The following is a 19611-nucleotide window of genomic DNA, read 5'->3' on the forward strand; positions in this document are numbered from 1 at the left end:
GGGGCGTGGGCCTGCCGGGGGGAGTGGGGTGGCGGGACAGGCGGCCGGAGATGGGAACAAGAGGGAGGGGGAGCGGAAGAGAGAGAGAGATAAAAGGGAAGAGAGAAAGAAAGCTGAGAATAGAGAGAAGAGGAGAGAGAGAATGGAATAGAGAGAGAGAACGGAGGGCAGCAGGGGCGGCGGGTGGCGGCGGCGGCGGTGAGGAGAAGAAGAGGCGGAGATTGTTTAGAGAGAGAGAGAGAGTGAAATCGGAGGAAAATGAAGAGGAAGAAGTTAGGGTATAATAGATCAGACATATTTGTGACGACATTATCGTCGCAAATAAATTTAAAATGCCGTCGTAAATACCCCACATCTGAAATTATTTGCGACGACATTGTTGTCGCAAATAAATTAAAATGCCGTCGCAAATACCCAACATCTGAAATTATTTGCGACGACAATATGTCGTCGCAATTAATCATTCCACCAGTCAAGCTTATTTGCGATGACAAAGAGAACACATCATCGCAAATAGAGTGGTATTATTTGCGACGACATGTATCGTCGTAAATAAAAAGATATTTACGACGACAAGTCATCGCAAAAAATGGATTCCCATTGGCGGCAAAAATCCGCGCCATTGGACATTGTGCACCTAAACTATTTGCGATGACATTGAACTTATTAGCAATGACATGCTTAATTTATTTAATGGGGATTAATTGCAATGACATGTCATCACAAATAATAAAATATTTGCGACGACAAATATTGTCGCAAATAAAGTCGTCGCGAATGACATATATTGTTGTAGTGCGACTTATCGTCATATCTATTTTTTTCGTCAACTGTTATAACATATTCCAAAAGAAATGCAGCTAGAAATATTTTACTCCCCTGATTTTTTTTTTTCAAAACAAACAGTTATATATATATATATATATGTATATGTATACATGCAAAGTCGTGTATACTTTATACATTATGTCCACATATGCATCTTCATTTATGTATATATATATATATATATATAATTATTTATATAAACTTATTTTCAATGGTTACGTTTATTTTACCAGAAAAAGAAAGAAAAAGAAGCATTTGGACCTACTTTGCTTGTTCTAATCTAACCAAATTCATGATTGAAGATAGTATTTTGAAACCTATTACATTGTCTTTGGGTCATAAAACTCAGACCCATAAGAAGCTGTAAATTCATAGAGAGTTGGATCAGTGTAACTTCCTGATAATTCATATCTGTGATGAAACATACTTCTTTGCAGCTTATGAATAATAATTCCCATCACAATTCACATATTCTGATGTTTTATTACATGATGTATTTTCCAACAAATTTCTTTTTCTTGCATTCTTACTTTTCCTTTTTTGGAAGTGTCATGATTGTTCAATTCAAAAGTAAATTCCAGAAGTTATCTAGAAACTAAACTAACCTGTATTTTTTTTCCACATGTCTCTCCCATAATTTTTTTGAGTTTTTCATTATGTTTTTTTATTTATTTTTTGAATCTTTATATATATTTTTATAATAGATGTTCTTTATTTTTTTGTTGTTGAAGAAACACATTTTTCATAATAGGACAAGTGCCATTTGATGTTTTAAATATTAATTCCATAAACCACGTCATTGGGATCTTTTAAATTTCTAGTCATTACATTTATTGTTTGAACAACTAGCCATTTTAATTATTTGCTATAAAAATGACATCAAATTCGTGCTTTTCTTGAAAGCCAAACTCAAAATTCAAGAGGTAATATAACACATCACCAATTACTCAATATATGGACCTTTATTTGAAACATCAAATCATTCCTTGTACATATATGGTAATAAGATTGCTAGCGAAACCAACATATAATACTACCATTACATACTTGGCGATTTGAACTTATTTATAGGACAACAACGATCCATCTTAGTAGCATCATTATTTTATAAGTAATCTTAAAGTGATAAGTGAAACCCAATGTAGTCCAACCAATAGCCGACACTTCCTTTAAATCCAACAATTAAGCCATTTTGGATTGGGAGCTTAAAATATGTGCCGCTTGTAACTCCATATGGTCCATAAGTTTCTTTGTTGGTCTTGAATGTTAAAGAGCGTACTACTATATACCCGCTCACTTTACCAGTGTACCCGCTCACTTCAACTATATACTCATTTGGAAAGTCTAAGCAAATCTGGATCAAAATATAAATAAATAAATTAAATTAGTAGTATCTATATGTACATGGAGATCTAGTATTTATAAGTAAATGATTTTAAGTTACAATATACATATATATGTTATAATATTCGATAAATTATTTTTAATGTGTTAGGGTACTATATATTTTGCAATCGAGGCTTTAGTTAGAAAAATATAACAGATCATTACTAAAATATATTTATATATATATATATACACACATATATATTAATGGATCCTTATCTCGTAAATATAAGCTCAAATTAAAAGATAACAGCTCATTACTAATATATATATTAACATATCCTTATCTCGTAAATATAAGCTCATATTAAAGATTACTTTCACAAAGACATATATAGAGTAATACCAGAAAGAAATTTTATAGCTAAAAGATGAAGAAATGAATGAAAAACTAACCTTCACTGGTGTGAAGCCGGTTATAAAACTTGCATGTTTTTTTGCTTCAAATGGCGTACTATTTACATCGTAGGTCACTTGAATACTCCCGATAGCAGTTTCATTATTATATTCAAAATTGATTTCTCTTATTCCGGTGTATGCACCGTCATCAAAAGCCACACCATTAGAGCTAGTCACTTTAGCTCCCCATGTTCCTACAACTATCGTCTGACTTTTCCCACTATGTTGATTGTTTTTAGCTTCCTATAAAATGTTTTCCAAATGGCAATAATTAATTTTAAACTTTCGATGATACATGCATATATGTGTATTTATATTTAACAAGTAAATCTACACACATCAAACCAAAAACGTTCTTCATTAGAAAATCTAGATAATGGCGGTAAATAGGAAATTCGTTTTTTTTTTCCTTCATAGCATAGTTTGTTTTACCTACTAATAGGTATTCTACGTACACTGATTTTTTAACAACAATATTTTCTTTTTGTCAATTCTCGACCATATTTTTCTTAATTTGATATGTTAAAAATATTATTATAAAAAATTTAAGTAATCCGAATTTTACTATAAGAGATATGATATATTCTCTAGTAACACCTTTGTTTTGGATAATTTTAAACAGTTAGTAAAGAATCTATCATATGCCTACCGATACTGACGTTACAAAATAGTTTTATACGTGTATTCTAACACATCAAAATACCACATATAAAAGAATCATCAACAAATATATAATTGTTGAATCGTTAAAAAATGTCTTTTCAAAAAAAAAAAATGTCTTTTCAAAATCATCAACAAATATATGTATATATATATGTGTGTGTGTGTGTGTGTGTGTGTGTGTGTGTGTGTGTGTGTATGGGGCCTCACCATCCCATTGAGATTAAGAAGGTCTTCAGAAACTCCAATGGCGGCCTCGATTATGCTGAACGGTTTCTGATCGAGACCATTTGACAAGGACCACTTGCGGGTGTTGGCAGAGGAGATAGAGAAGAGGAGGACAAGGAAGGAGAGGGAGAGAAAGGAAGACGAAGCCATCAGCATGAAAATATTTGAAAACTAGTTTACGTAAATGGTATATTTGGGTGTGGATAAAACTTATGTGTTTACTCGGCTATATATAGAGATGTAACTGCTACCCTTATTTGAAATTTCGTGCTTGTTTAGGGACAATGAAAGAAATTCACACGATTCACGTGATAATTAATAGTGTCAGAGATGTAAAGGTCTTAGTTAGTTGGAGTGCCACGTGAAATCAGATTTTAACGAACGCGTATATTTTAGGCAATTATTTAGAACATCTGTAAATGTTTGTAATAAAAGCAAAACGAATATGCCGATTCGAGAGCACACAAGCAAGATTTTCATGAACACGTGTATTTTATGTACTTAGGACATGTTTTTCTTGGGAGCTTTTTTTAATCCATCCACCATCTATCGTTCCGTGAATTACTCCATAGACACATAACCTCTAGACCCACCACTCTGGTGATATATATATATGATAATATTATATGTTTTAGTATATATGATAATATTATATGTCTAGTAAGTTTTTCTATTTATAAATTAGATTATATTACTTTTTTTTAATATTCAATTTCAATTATAATTCGGGAGTTTTCATTCTTTTCAACTTGGTCCAAAGAAGGTAAGAAGGAGTAGGCTCAATAGAAAGTGAACTCAGACCTTGTCTTTCACGCATGGGGAGGAAGGAGATAACAAGAACCAAGTTGGTGGTATCTGGGGAATGGCTTCAACGGAGAAAGAGGGGTCGGAAAGCGAAAGGGCAGAGCATATGTAGCTCCTGATATAGGATAATTCCAGATAGTGTAGTTATGTCGAGCGACAGAGGGAGTCTGAAGACTGAAGATAAAAATAGTCTTGCTAAGATGAATGCCGCTTGAACGAGTTACTCCCTCTCTTACTCCATAACCTCTAGACCCACCACTCTCATGTGTAAGGTGATATATATATGATAATATTATATGTTATAGTTTATATGATAATATTGTATGTCTAGTAAGTTTTTCTATTTGTAAATTAGATTATATTACTTTTTTCAATATTCAATTTCAATTATAGTTCGGGAGTTTTCCTCCTTTCTAACTTGGTCCAAGGACTCCCTCTCTTACTCCATAGACACATAACTTCTAGACCCACCACTCTCATGTGTAAGGTGATATATATATGATAATATTATATGTTCTAGTATATATGATAATATTGTATGTCTAGTACGTTTTTCTATTTGTAAATTAGATTATATTACTTTTTTCAATATTCAATTTCAATTATAGTTCGGGAGTTTTCCTCCTTTTCAACTTGGTCCAAGAACTCCCTCTCTTACTCCATAGACACATAACCTCTAGACCCACCACTCTCATGTGTAAGGTGATATATATATGGTAATATTATATGTTCTAGTATATATGATAATATTGTATGTTCTAGTTTATATGATAATATTGTATGTCTAGTAAGTTTTACTATTTGTAAATTAGATTATATTACTTTTTTCAATATTCAATTTCAATTATAGTTCGGGAGTTTTTCTCCTTTTCAACTTGGTCTAAGGACTCCCTCTCTTACTCCATAGACACATAACCTCTAGACCCACCACTCTCATGTGTAAGGTGATATATATATGGTAATATTATATGTTCTAGTATATATGATAATATTGTATGTCTAGTAAGTTTTTCTATTTGTAAATTAGATTATATTACTTTTTTCAATATTCAATTTCAATTATAGTTCGGGAGTTTTCGTCCTTTTCAACTTGGTCCAAGGACTCTATTGTGAAAAATCATAACACAAGTATACGCTATCGCAATCAAGTAATATAATAGTGGATAAGAATATTGTCCCACGAGGATTGTTGTTTACTAATTACCGAAATTATATTAACCCTAATTTTATTTGAATAATTGACAAGTGAGTTTATAAAATTAAGTAAAGTAAAACTAAAATGATTAAATAAATCAAACAACGCCAAACAATGGAATAAGATTCAATAGATTAAGACTCTAGGGTTTTCAATTTCACCAAAATTAATCCTGTTCAAATTCTCATAATTCAAGGAAATTAACATTCAATCATATACTCACAGCAATTTCTCTAAAGCAATTATTATTCTTTCTCAAGCAACGATAATATTAGTCCAACAAGTAAAATCTACATCTCTGTTAGACTTCTAAACCTGTTGAAAATCATAAGTGCAAGAAATTCAAAAGAACTGCACAAGCATCATAGATATCTCTATCCTATGACCAACTCATGGTATTTCAATTTAGAGCTTATTTAATTATCACCTCTCACTCTCAAATCAAATACAAAATCATGTAATAGTTGGCCAAACAATCACAAGCATTAAGAATAAATTGAAATACTCAGCATATATGGATTAAACATCAATTACTTAAAAATAAGATTGAGAATCAGAACATTTATAATCCGGCTACATCGTAGCCCTAGAAAAAGACATTAGTTCCTCTCTAAACAAAATAAATTCCTAAACAAAATCTTAATCATTGGAAAGGAAAGAAAATAACTAGTTTGGAGTTGAATTGAAGCATCTCTGTCTCTGGATTTGAGCCGTTCTTCTTCTCCGTACCCAATTCTCCTTTTCTTCTCTTGAATCTTCTCTCAAAAGCCAGCCGTCACTCCACACTCAGAAAGTCCCTTCTAATTGCCCTAGAATCATCTATTTATATGTTTCGGAGCATTAGGATCAAACGGGTAAGTTTTTCCGCGATTGGCCTTCAAAACGCGTCTTTTCTCAAGTCGTAGCGCCGCAGCACTGACTTCCAAGCGCTGCGGCGCTACTGTGTAAAAATCCTAGGTGCTGCGACGCTGTCATGTGCGTCAAAGTGCTGCCCATTCTGCACCACTACACTGATTCCATAAAACTCAGCGCCAAGGCACTATAGATTGGCGCCTAAGCGTTATGTTTGCTGTCTTTTTCCACCGAAATTTGTCCAAAACCTTCCAAATCATACACTTTCACCTATCCTTCAAACAAAGAACGAAAACACACATAAAAACTAACAAAAACCTCAGAAACCAACTAGTTGTTAAGTGTAAAATGATACTAAATGAGCTAGTCAAACTCACTCATCAAATACCCCCAAACTTAATATTTTGCTAGTCCTCGAGCAAAACAAAAATGAAAGAAAGAAAACTAAATAGAAATGAAAACACAAATAATATGAAACATAAATAAATGAAACCTTGCTTGAGTATTGATCCGGCGTTGTTTCACAAAAAATGCCTCAGAGATCTCACATAAGTTACAGCTCAAGAAAGACTTTAAACTGTTTGAAAGTTTAGAATTTCAACTCGAATGCTAATCTCAACCCCACCTAAGACTCCTTATGTGTGTGTGTGTGAATTATCAATTACACATATCCAAATGCAACTTAGATGAGTTTATGCAATTAAGTGAATCAAGGTAGATCTATGATTTTTCGAACTCCATAGGCTTGCTTTTCTTATCACTCTCCACTAATGTCGGTCAACAAACCACCAAGGATCAATAGGACTTTATTAAGCTTGAATTGAATGGCTAGGGATTAAGGTAGGATAAATGGATATCAATGAGGCTCTGAATTCCCTAAACTCATCAATTACTCTAGGATCCTCTTGTAGAACTTCTAACTCAGTATCCCAATATGTCTGCCATTTGCCATCAACATTCTTGTCTCCACTCTTTATTTCTTTCTCTCTCTTTTTTCTTCATTTTTTTTTCTTTTTTTTCTTTTTTTCATTTTTTTTTTTTTTGGAATAATACGATAAATATAGAATTTCATTGGAGACATCAAACAAATTATAGAAAATATCAATACACCTCCCAATTCTAAACACAACTCAACGTGCATCCTAGAATAATCAACAAGCTTAAGGGAAATGCTGAATGATAGGATTTATTTAAAGGCTAAGCTAATAATGTGGATGACAAAGAAAAGTTTAATCAGGCTCAAAGAGGTGACTAGGGATATTATTATAACAGGGTAAGATCAAATGGCTCAAACGATCCAAAAATGGCCTAAATCATTTCCTTAGTAATAAATTGCTTGGGATTTCACCTCGAGTGATAATCAAACATGTTCTAGAGTCCGGTGAGATCTTAAGAAACATGAAATTCACATAAACTTTCTCTAAGTTCACAACTTGGCCAAGTGCTCTTAGTTATGTGCTCAACAATGCAAGGAAATCATAAGTAGAGCAAAACCAACAAACAAGTCAAGCACACAACTAATCAAATTATTCATTGTCTCCTAGAAGCCATAGTTAAGTTCAATCATTGTCTCATCATCAGTCGGGGACGAAACAAGCCGAGCCAAAGCTTAAGTTTTTTTTTTAATAAACTGAATAAAATAACATAAAATAAGATAGTTAACTCCCCCAAACTTAAAACTAACGTTGTCCTCGATGGAAAAGTAAAGCAAGAGAGTGTAGAGGACTTCCCTGAGTAGTTGTCAATCAGTAACTTCATTGGGTGCAAGAGGAGATGCGGAAGTTGCATGGGTTTTTTTTTTTTTTTTTTGGAGGCAGCACCAAGGTGCTCAATGGTAGCGCCAAGGTGATTAATGGTAGCGCCAAAGCACTATGTGCTCTGCCACTTTTGCCCAAAAAGGCTCTATTTTGAGCGCCAAAGCGCTCAAATGAGCGCCAAAACGCTACTACTGATGCCAAATCCGTACTTTCATGCCCGCTTCAGCTTCATTTCAATTGCAAATCCTTAGAGCAACCCCCAAACTTGTTTATTAACTTTAATGTCTTCAGCCGGACGTTTGGAGAAGTGCTCATCAAAGAGCGGCTTTCACCCATAATAAGTGCCATACAACACGATACAGGTCTAGATTATAGATGCCCTCAAGCTTGGCATGATTTGGAAGTATTCGGCTCATTGTTCCAACACGGCTTCACTTTGATTGATGATGAGCTTGGAAGGAGAACTTTTCTTTAGGCTCGATCATGTAGAGGACATAATTTGGTGATGGTGGTGTCGAAAGGAAGTAAGGATCCGTTGTTGGTGTGTATGATAAGACCACTAATGAGCTCAATTCAATGGCCTCGTATGCTTCTTCATCCTCCAACGGCTCTCGTACCTTTTCTTCATCTAGGAAATCCTAAAATAATCCCTCTAATTTCTCTTCCCTCTCAACTTCGCTATCCATAGCCATGCATGCAATTTGGTCTTTATAAAACTCATGGTTTTGGATGGACACCTTGTTTCTTAGCAAATCGGTGTCAGCACCACGAGAGTCCATCTGTGCTAAGGTTTGAGTAAAAATAAATTTGAAGGGTTCTTGTTCTTCTTCTTGAGGCTCATCTTCCTTTAGAGGCTTGAATTCCCTTGACAACTTATCTTGAATGTACCAACCTTGATAAAACTTCACCATATCATCCATCATTTGGTAGGCTTCATCCTCGGGTCTTTCACCGAATGGGGTTGTACCATAGCCATCTTCCATCCAACTTTTGGTTGCTATGCTCAATCCTTTAATGAAGATATGAAGTTGAAGCCACTTTGGAATACCATGTTGCGGAAACCTAGCCAATAGCTCATTATATCTCTCCCAAGCTTGATGAAGCAGTTCAGTGTCGTGTTAAGCAAAAGTGATGATGGCTCGGCCCATCCCCAACTTAGTCATCATTTTTTTATTATTATTTTACCTGCAAAAGAAAGAAAAAACTCGAAAAACAAAATTGGAAGAAAAATAAACGAAAAAAAAAAATTCAAATTAATCCTAGAGCTAATTAGTATTGATATTAATCAACATTAAAATTCAAAGTAAAATTAGAGTTATTTAGTATCGATATTAGCAAAAACAAAACAATCACCGGCAACGGCGCCAAAAACTTGTTGTGAAAAATCGTAACGCAAGTATACGCTATCGCAATCAAGTAATATAATAGTGAATAAGAATATCATCCCACGAGGATTGTTGTTTACTAATTACCGAAATTATATTAACCCTAATTTTATTTGAATAATTGACAAGTGAGTTTATAAAATTAAGTAAAGTAAAACTAAAACGATTAAATAAATCAAACAACGCCAAACAATGGAATTATATTCAATAGATTAAGACTCTAGGGTTTTTGATTTCACCAAAATTAATCCTGTTCAAATTCCCATAATTCAAGAAAATTAACATTCAATCCTATACTCACAGCAATTTCTCTAAAGCAATTATTATTCTTTCTCAAGCAATGATAATATTAGTCCAACAAGCAAAATCTACATCTCTGTTAGACTTCTAAACCTGTTGAAAATCATTAAGTGCAAGAAATTCAAAAGAACTGCACAAGCATCATAGATATCTCTATCCTATGAACAACTCACGGTATTTCAATTAAGAGCATATTTAATTATCACCTCTCGGTCTCAAATCAAATACAAAATCATGTAATAGTTAGCCAAACAATCACAAGCATTAAGAATAAATTGAAATACTCAGCATATATAGATTAAACATCAATTACTTACAAATAAGATTGAGAATCTGAACATTCATAATCCGGCTACATCGTAGCCCTAGAAAAAGGAATTAGTTCATCTCTAAACAAAATAAATTCCTAAACAAAATCTTAATCATTGGAAAGGAAAGAAAAGAACTAGTTTTGAGTTGAATTGAAGCGTCTACGTCTCCGGATTTGAGCCGTTCTTCTTCTCCATACCCAATTCTCCTTTTCTTCTCTCAAATCTTCTCTCAAAAGCCAGCCGTCACTCCACAGTCAAAAAGTCCCTTCTAATTGCCCTAGAATCATCTATTTATATGTTTCGGAGCATTATGGTCAAAATAGGTAAGTTTTCTCGTGATTGGCCTTCAAAATGCATCTTTTCTCGTGTCATAGCGCCGCGGTGTTGAGTTCCTAGTGTTGCGATGCTACTGTGTAAAAATCCTGGGCTCTGCGGCGCTGTCATGGGTGCCAAAGCGCTGCCCATTCAGCCCCACTGCACTGATTCCATAAAACTCAACGCCAAGGCACTACAAATTGGCGCCTAAGCATTATGTTTGCTGTCTTTTTCCATCGAAATTTGTCCAAAACCTTCCAAATCATAGAATTTCACCTATCCTTCAAACAAAGAATGAAAACACACATAAAAACTAACAAAAACCTCGAAAAATAACTAGATATTAAGTGTAAAATGATACTAAATGAGCGAGTAAAACTCACTCATCAGACTCCCTCTCTCTCAATTCCTTCTTTTGTTTATGAGACAAGTATATTGTGTTTGTTGGACATGTGTCGATTTACAATTCACAAAAAAAAAAAAAAAAAAAAAAAAAAAAAAAAAAAAAAAAACGAAACAAAACAAAACGAAGAAGAAGAAGAAGAAGAAGAAGAAGAAGAAGAAGAAGAAGAAGAAGAAGAAGAAGAAGAAGAGAAAAAACCAATAGATTTGGACTTTCTGCCGTTGCTTCTTTCCTGATAAAATAAATGAATAATCTTCTAGCTTCGACTGTTCAAGATTATTTAGAGGCTGACGTGATTTAGCTTGAGTCAAAACTAATAGTCTGGACAATATACAGATCTTTTTTGGTTGGATTATAGCGTATGGATTAGTCTCTATGCCCTTCCTTAGGATCCAGATAAAATAACTGAAAGTGATTGTTAAGGTCAGATTTCGTATCTCATCTTTTACTGTGTATGCGGGAATTTGAGCTCTGAAAGGTCACTAAACGAGTCACCACAATTCCTCAAGTAGGTTAAAGCGACTAGTCCACTGGTCAGTACCATCGGTCGATCCCACGAGTTGACAAACAACCTTGGGCATCAAGTCATGAGAGAATATCCTCAAGACATTCCTTATACGGTATTTGACAACAGAATCAACGAGAAAAGAAAAAAAATCAACTGCTCCAGCTAGAAGAATTTATGAGGAAAAAGGTCAACAGTTGACTTAGGTCACAAGAAACCCTCTCATTGGATGAAATTGATCGTCTTCCACATAAGGAAACTATATCTCAGCAATGAGGCAATAAAGAGGCCGGATCAACTCAAAATGGGCAGAAAACCATGGTTGACTAGTCGATTATACACAAAACCAGTTAAAGAAAGTCACGCAGCGTCCAAAAAGAAAGGGAATATCACGAATTGAAAGCCATGACGCAGAGAATCAGAAAACAACTCGTGGAGCCTCATCAACTATAAATACAAGGAATTTAGACACCGTTCGGCATGCTTCCACAATACACAAAAGCTACCACTCTCGCTTACAGTATATTTCTTTATTATTTACTGTACTTTCTAGCACACTTCTCTCTTTTTCATTTTGTTCTTTTCAGAATGACTCTTGTAACATTTCTCAACAATCATAGTGAAACTACCGGAGCCCTATAGTGGACGCTCCCGTTCTCGTAGCGGATCAATTTCACTACCTTAAATTCTCTAGTTGTAGATTTTAGCCTCCACAGCGATCAACATCTTATAAATTTGATTTGACATCGTTGTTTATAACATGTCTGTTGCTATTTATATCAATAAACTTTTGTTTCGATTTTTCGTTTAATTTGTTGTCATTTTCAGTGCATGTCGCTTCTTATTTTCTCCTCGTACGTTTCCGAACATTTAGCAATATTTTATGGTGTTTTTCCTTGGTGTTGCCAATTTCCTTGAATTGTTGTTTTATTTTTCATCTTTTTATTCACTTTGCTATCATTTTTAGCTTCCTAGTACATTGACGTTGTCGTTTCTTAGTTTAATGTAGCTTTTTGTTGTCGATTTTTCGTTGAACGTTGTGTAGCATTCACTGTCATTTTTTACTCCACTGTGTCCTTTTTATCCTTTGGCGATATTTTCTCGCTTATCTTTATTATGTTGTCGTTTTCTTCGACTTGTAGTTTTATCATTTGTCGCCTATGCAGTGCTATAGAGTATCAATTTTCACCTTTCAATAAATTGTTATTGTTGTTTCTCTAACTTTTATCAGTTTTTTTCTACTGTCGTATATTATCGTTTTGGCAATTTTTTGTCGTTTGTCTGTATATTAGGTTTGGGGACGTGTCGTATTACTGTGTACGTGAGTCAGCTGAGCAACCATATTAGAGAAACGCATTTTGATTTTAAACATATAATAGTAGGAGAGATTAAAAGATAATTAAATATATTTTTTTAGCAATTAAAAAAATTAGATTTAGAAAAATAAGTGGATCAAAATTCATGTTTTCATACATACGTATACATTATTAATATATCATACTTAATATTATATATTATACTATATATTTATATGAAAAATAGGATATAATTAATTGGGGTGGGTAAATGGGGAATAGGGTTTTTAATTTTGTCCCAGTGTTGCGACCAGTAGCAGGTTGAAACTTTAATCCATTTCAATCCCACACCATTTAAACCAGATTTTTCCCAGCATATTTAAGGCAGTTCCCACGAGTAAATAGATTTTCGAATAAAATTAGATCCCTTCATGCACATGTAGTGGTGGAGCCAACCTTTCACTTCAGTAGGGGCGTACACTAAATTTTTTTAACAAATTAATAACATGAAAAATATGAAAAATTATCATAGTATTTTTCATTAGCTACAAAATACATATATTAAAAATTCATAAGACATATTACAATAAGAAACGACGAGTTTTTATTTTTTGAAAACGCTGCATAATATTTTTATTGTCAACATGATCAAAAAAAAATTTCTCGATGTATACGATAAAACTGTCATTCATACATTGCTCTCTGATTCGATTTCGTAACCGATTCTTCACAATATTCATGGCTGAAAATATTCTCTCCACATTAGCAGTAGCAACCGGTAAAATCAATGCCGAAGTAATCAACAAATAAACTAATGGATACACATTATTCTTTCTTGTCTCAACCATTTTCTGTGCAAGAGCACAAATACCTTTCAATCCAGTAAAATCTTTACTCGGTCGCATATCAATGATATAAGTTTCAAGTTGATTCTCCAAGATCATAAGTTCGGCCACAGAAAAATCTTCAGGATAATACTTAGGAAGCTCAGTCAACTTTCTCTTATCAAAAGCAACAAATGAATCATTTGGACATAAGCAAGCTACACAGAGAAGCAACTCAGTATTTACCTCAGTGAAACGATCATTTAATTCTTGAAGTTGCATATCAATGACAGAGTAAAATAACTCCACGCAAAATTGGTGTAAGTTTGTAACTTCTTGAGCTTTGCGTCGTGATCTACCCCACGCTCTAAAGATGTCATTCATGTTGGGAATATCAATGTTGTGATTTTGGCAAAATGAAGAGACTTGATCAAAAAGAGAATCCCACCCACTATCTCTCATCGTTTACAACCGTTGTTTGCATATTTTCTCTAAACTCATGGCATTCACAATATCTTGATCTTTTCTTTGCAATGCCTTTGACAGCTCATTCGTAACAACTAATATATTTCTCATCAAATGAAGACTAAACACAAAATCAAATGATTGGATCGATTCCACTAATGACCACGAAATGCAAGCCCTTGTCTTAAAAGAAATCGAATACAATCCACTGATGCATTTAGACGAGTTTGATAGTCATTGCGAGCTTCTGTTGTTTGCTTTTCCAAAATTTTATCGATATGTTGCTCTTGATTCATCACGGCTTCACATTTTCTCCAAGCTTTAGTATGAGCACTATTGGGACCTCCAACATGAACTTGCAATCTTTCTTTCTTCTTCCAATTTGAAAATCCTTTGCCAACAAAGGAGTCACCACCTGCATGCTCCCCTTTAATTACATGATTTAAAAAGATAACAACACAAACAAAATGCAGCATCTTTTGATATACCTGTATTCTAGCCAATTTGAACATTCCTTAAACCAATCAGGATTGAATCCTCTCGCTTCTTTTGTAAATTGTTTCAATGGAAAATTATGCTTTGAAGGCTGACAACGACCATTATTCATATATTTTCTTCGAACTTCATCTCGAACATTAGGATTGTAATCCAAAATTGAAGGCCTCAATCCAGGATCTGTTGGGAGATTTTCAGGGTTGTACTCCACCAAAGTTTTTGTAACTTTATTTTTTTCACTAGGACTAGGAAGTGTTGTCTCATCTGACTTTCTTTTCAAAAACTTCCACATTGCTGTTATAAAGAAAAAAATTGATAATGATATTATTAATGAATTCCAATAAGTTATAATCATTTCAAAACTTATATAACTTTCTAAAAGAATATTTCAAACTAAAAAAAAAAAAGAAAACTTCAGGCTTGGAAGAGCTAATTAAAAAAGAAAACCATTTACCATGATATCTGGATTTTATTTTTGTCTTCCAATACACAGATGTAAATAAATTTTTTTTTTTGCTGGAAGAGAAAAATACGGCAGTTAGTTATAAACAAAAAATGGCCAGTAAAATAAATAGAAGGGCATTTTTAGGGTGTCAAAAAATACAATTTTTAAAAAAAGGCCATATATGTGATATTTGTAAAAGTAAGCCACATTTTAATTCAACTCTTAAAAAAGGGTCACATCTTGTAATTTTTACCCAAAATTAATACTCCTCATTTATTATATATTTCTATAACGTCATTCACTTTACATTAATTAAAAACCAAAAACTAAATGACCTAAAAATTTGAATTAGAACTGCATTTGGGGAGGATCATGGGTGGAAGTCGATACTCTTTATACGCATATATACAAACAGGCTAGCTCATTCTAGGAGAGCTCAACCGAACCTAAATTAAATATTATCATTTATTTTAAACGGCTAGCTCTTATTTAATTTTTTATTTTTTATTTTTTTGTTTTATATAAGATGGAATTGAACCAACTTCTCTAAATCTCTCTCCACCCGAACTTTTAATACCATTAAACCAAGAGGTCACTACACCACAAAAGGCCTTTCGTAGTTAGCAAAAAACGCTATTAATCACTATCAATAGCACTTTTTAGAGCGCTAGGACAGCGGGCGCTATTATAGATCCTAAGAAAACATAGCGTTTCAGGAGAGTTATAAAAAGCGCTATAGAATTGAAGTATTATAACGTGTAAGAAAAGTTATTTTCATCCTCTTACAGCTTTTTAGCATAACTACGATACAAATTAATAACTTTTTTTCCTTGTTATGTTCATACTGTTGTAACTTTTTAAAATTATTATTGATATCCTTTTGAATTCATTCAAATAAATGGTAATTCCGAGATATGTGATATATCTAAATAGGAACATTCAAATTAAAACATAAAAACATTCAACATATCAATTGTTATCAATATCTACCAAGCTGTCAATAAAATTACGTCTACAACATAATTCATAGTGTCCAAAACCTTAACATTCAAAACAAGTATAAAGAAAACAGAGAAGTCATCTCCAAAACGTCTAAGTGCAATGGTGAAGTAAATCCTTCCATCTTGACATAATACTTCAACAAAAAAGTCAACTCCATTGTTTAACCTGTAAGAAAATGATCCACTATCAAAACAATAATCAAACTCAACTAAAACTTCCATCATTTAACCTATAAATAAAGCAGTGACCAGAAACTACAAAAAGGAAAAACAAAAAACAAAAAACGGGTAAAATGTACACTGTGAGCATACCTTGCCAGACTGCTTCTCGAGCTTCTCTTGCCCAATTTTCTGAAATTGCAAACATGACACCATTGCAATAGGAAGTAAGACAATGATGCAGAAAAACTGAAGCAGTCGTAGAGTTATAACAATCTTATAATTTCCAGAAACACAACATACATACAAATAGTACTTGCCAAACATAACTCAAATAGTTCAGGCATATGGCCCACAAGATTTATGCTTGACAACATGAGCCACTCTTAGTTGGAACAAAAATGGGAGCTATATAATTGCTAATTTAATCCTTCTTTGTACCTGATCTCTTTAGGAACATGAGACCAAGTATGATCATCAAAGGTAATGACAATATAACCTTCACAAATATGCATGAGTGCCCACACTGGAATTCATTCAATTGTAGAAAGGCATGATGAACGAACTATAAATACTCTGCTTGAACGAACTACAAAATCTGGTTAAGAAAATGGAACACATACGTGTAATGCTGGTGGTTGTTTCGCAAAATAACATTGTGGCACATTGAATTCTGGATCACCCTTAGCTGGCTCATCTGACCAAGGTGCATACACGCATGTAGATAAGTCGCAATGAATTTCCATTAAGAAAATACCAAAAAAAAAAACCAATCTACAGGGAGTTACTTTAAAAATACACACTGATTTCTTTGTATTTGGATCTTTCAATTATTTCCACGTTTCCAGGTGTTGGTTCTTTTTTTCTTGGTACACAAACTAGTTTGCTTTTCACAATCTCTAATTAACCACAACTTAGATTTGCAAAAATGAAACAGACTCTCATGTTTCCATTTGAAACCACCGAATCAGATAAGAAAAAGAACTATTTGCAACACCAGATGATCATACCTGGGAATGATAAGATGAATGTGAAGATGGAAACATATCAGAGCCATGCACGTGCAGCAGATCTTGATTGTTTCCAGGTGTGAAGGACACACCACTACTGCTGACTGATGGAGCATGTTGCTGTTGCTGCTGAGGTCGATGAGATGAATATGTTGCTCCGAGATTGAATCCAACAGACCTCCCCATCTGGGTATTGAAACATGGAAGTATTAAGAGTAAACTCATAAGATAATAAGGACATGTAATTAAAAGAGAAAAACGATCTAAGACCTACGGAGAAATGCTGAGATTGCATCATTGACATGCTATTGTCGTGAAGTTGTTCTTTCTGGTGCATATCCATTGCATAATCAGCATTACCACCTGGGCAAGATTAATAACATGGTGAACACATACAGTTCCAAATCAACGTGTGGTAACCAGTACAGGTAATATCTGTGACAAGTACTGGTGGCATTAATAAAAGAAAAATACACTAGACACTAACTAACAACTAATGAAACATCCTAATTTACAAATGCACAAGACCAGAAAGCTTATAATTACATGCCATACAGGCAAGTAGTGGCACATTCACAAAGAAACCGATAGCACGAAGGGCATTGGATCTTGATACATATCACAGACATAGCCCACATACCAAAAAGGCCGAGTGCCACAGCCTACATACCAAACAGCCTGGAGGGAAAAAAAAAAAAAATTGGAGGGAAAAAAAAACAACAACAACAAAAAAAAAAGGTGATACCTGAAAAGGCAAGTAACCAAAAAAAAAAAAAAAAAACCATAAGGATTTGTTTTCTTTTCTGTTTGAAGCCAATTCCCCTCCTACTAATACACTCACTGCCACAATAAAAAAAAGAGAGAAAAAAGAATGAAGAACAAATTACAACCCCAAAATCTACAAGTGATGAAAGATAGAGTAAGCAGAGAAATTAGAGCCTAGTAAAACCAATGGAAGCAATGAAAACAGGACATCAACTTCGTAAACGGAAAATTCTTGTTCCGGTCATCTTTTGAGACTAAAGAATACAAACACAATGGACAATCACCATCCGGGTGATTCATTAAAGGAAGCCTCTCCACAGCTTCCTAGAAATACATTCAAACCACTCATTTAGCCAATTTTCTACATAAAGCATGTTCCACCTTTCCCTATATTTTAGAAGTTTTGTTAAAACCTTCAACAAGGGGAGTTTTTAAACATGATTTCTAGGTGGCTTGTAAATATATATATATATATATATATATATATATGTATATATATATATAAAACAAGAATCCATTAATGATAACCCATCAATTTCTCAAATGAAACCACAGAAATGATTTCCCAAGTCAAATTCCAATGACAGAAATGAGTTTACCTCACAAAGAGCCACGAGCATTAAACAAGAAGATAGTTCACTCGCTTTGTCTCGGATGTGAGTCACTAAAAGCTTTTGCCTTTGTTGATCAAGACCCTTTAACTCTATAAGATTAATCTAAGGTGACTCGTCGGGATACAATCACCCAAAAAAAAGAGAAAAAGAACAAGAAAGAAATTAAAGCACAAATCGGAAAAAAAAAATTCACATAATAAAATTGTATATGATCAAGTGATACCTTCGAGCCAGCTCGTATACTGATAATAGCTTCAACAAACTACAATGAATCAGCCAAAAAGGAATGCAAATTTTATTTCGTAAGATTTTAGTTGAATTTGAAAACCAAAAAAGAAAAGAAGAAGAACAAGAGCACTACACCTTTGGGAGCGAAAATGCAGAGAGAGAGAGAGAGAGGATTTCTCTCTGGGTAAACCTAGAGAACAGAAAGAGAAAGAGAGAGAGAGATTCGAACCTCCTTGGCCGGTAAACCTAGCTCTGAGCTTCGCATAGGAAGAGAGCTTCACGTGGAGATCATCTTCGATCTTCTTTCCACAACCCAATCTTCACAAAACCAGAAACCATGAGATTCTTCCCGTGAGATGGACTGGAAAATTAGGACATTTGGGGGAAAGTTGGATATATGACTGAACCTAACACCGGCCTTCAATTTCAGAGCAAATCCAGAGGAAGCTTACGGAATTTTGGGGAAAGAGAAGTGGTGGAGCGTGGTTTGTTCGACAGAGTGGGGGAAGGAGTTTTTATTTTTATTTTTTCCTTTCCTTGTTCGTATAAGGAAGAAGCAAAATCAAGCAAAATCAGATGACCCAAAAAGAAAAAAAGAGGGAGGATGAGCGGGAAAATTAGGGAAATTATTTCAAATGTCCGCCTGTTGTTATTTTAATGCGGTATATTTATATATTATTAAATATATATAAAATAAACCTGTCAAAATCTCATGAAATTTTAATTTTTATATATAAATATATTATAACTATTTCTAAACGCTATTATATATAGATGCAGTAACGTTTTTTGAAAAACGCTATAACTAACCGCTACGAAAAGCCTATTTTCTTGTAGTGGGTCTTAGGCAGCTTTAATTTAGTTTTAGTTAAGTCTACTTCCCTAATCCTTTAATGCTCTATTACATTTGTTTCACGTGGATATCAATGGCTTTTCTTTTATTTTAAACCAACTAATTCCTTTTCTTTTCTTTTTTCATTAA

General features: G+C 33.8%; 2 protein-coding genes and 1 long non-coding RNA gene across 3 annotated transcripts; all 3 read right to left on the reverse strand.

Moving 5' to 3' along the window:
* Positions 1-1774: 1774 nt before the first annotated feature.
* LOC112094664 (galactose-specific lectin-like) lies at positions 1775-3719 on the reverse strand. The gene is made up of 3 exons (XM_024176143.1): positions 3484-3719; positions 2611-2856; positions 1775-2182 (listed from the first exon to the last, which is right to left on the reverse strand). Exons 1-3 carry the CDS (start codon positions 3655-3657, stop codon positions 1946-1948), a joined length of 657 nt encoding a protein of 218 aa, XP_024031911.1. The 5' UTR covers positions 3658-3719; the 3' UTR covers positions 1775-1945.
* Positions 3720-14207: 10488 nt separating this feature from the next.
* LOC112094659 lies at positions 14208-17359 on the reverse strand. The gene is made up of 6 exons (XM_024176129.1): positions 17297-17359; positions 17023-17208; positions 16636-16709; positions 16166-16204; positions 15893-16019; positions 14208-14339 (listed from the first exon to the last, which is right to left on the reverse strand). Exons 1-6 carry the CDS (start codon positions 17357-17359, stop codon positions 14208-14210), a joined length of 621 nt encoding a protein of 206 aa, XP_024031897.1.
* A 2-nt stretch (positions 17360-17361) lies between these two features.
* Positions 17362-19199, reverse strand: LOC112094665. Its single transcript, XR_002903643.1, has 4 exons — positions 18859-19199; positions 18625-18663; positions 18387-18503; positions 17362-17385 (listed from the first exon to the last, which is right to left on the reverse strand). It is a non-coding gene; the product is annotated as an uncharacterized LOC112094665 (long non-coding RNA).
* Positions 19200-19611: the final 412 nt, after the last annotated feature.

Source organism: Morus notabilis, unplaced genomic scaffold (genome assembly GCF_000414095.1).
Source record: "Morus notabilis unplaced genomic scaffold, ASM41409v2 Scaffold416, whole genome shotgun sequence".
NCBI classification, from domain to species: domain Eukaryota; kingdom Viridiplantae; phylum Streptophyta; class Magnoliopsida; order Rosales; family Moraceae; genus Morus; species Morus notabilis.

Coding starts and splice junctions, on each gene's coding strand:
- LOC112094664 (XM_024176143.1), bottom strand. CDS start 3,657: ATGCTGATGGCTTCGTCTTCCTTTCTCTCCCTCTCCTTCCTTGTCCTC. Junction 2,857..3,483: donor TTCTTAATCTCAATGGGATG/GTGAGGCCCCAT, acceptor AACATTTTATAG/GAAGCTAAAAACAATCAACA. Junction 2,183..2,610: donor CCGGCTTCACACCAGTGAAG/GTTAGTTTTTCA, acceptor ATTTTGATCCAG/ATTTGCTTAGACTTTCCAAA.
- LOC112094659 (XM_024176129.1), bottom strand. CDS start 17,359: ATGCACCAGAAAGAACAACTTCACGACAATAGCATGTCAATGATGCAA. Junction 17,209..17,296: donor TGCAATCTCAGCATTTCTCC/GTAGGTCTTAGA, acceptor TTCAATACCCAG/ATGGGGAGGTCTGTTGGATT. Junction 16,710..17,022: donor ATTCATCTTATCATTCCCAG/GTATGATCATCT, acceptor CACCTTGGTCAG/ATGAGCCAGCTAAGGGTGAT.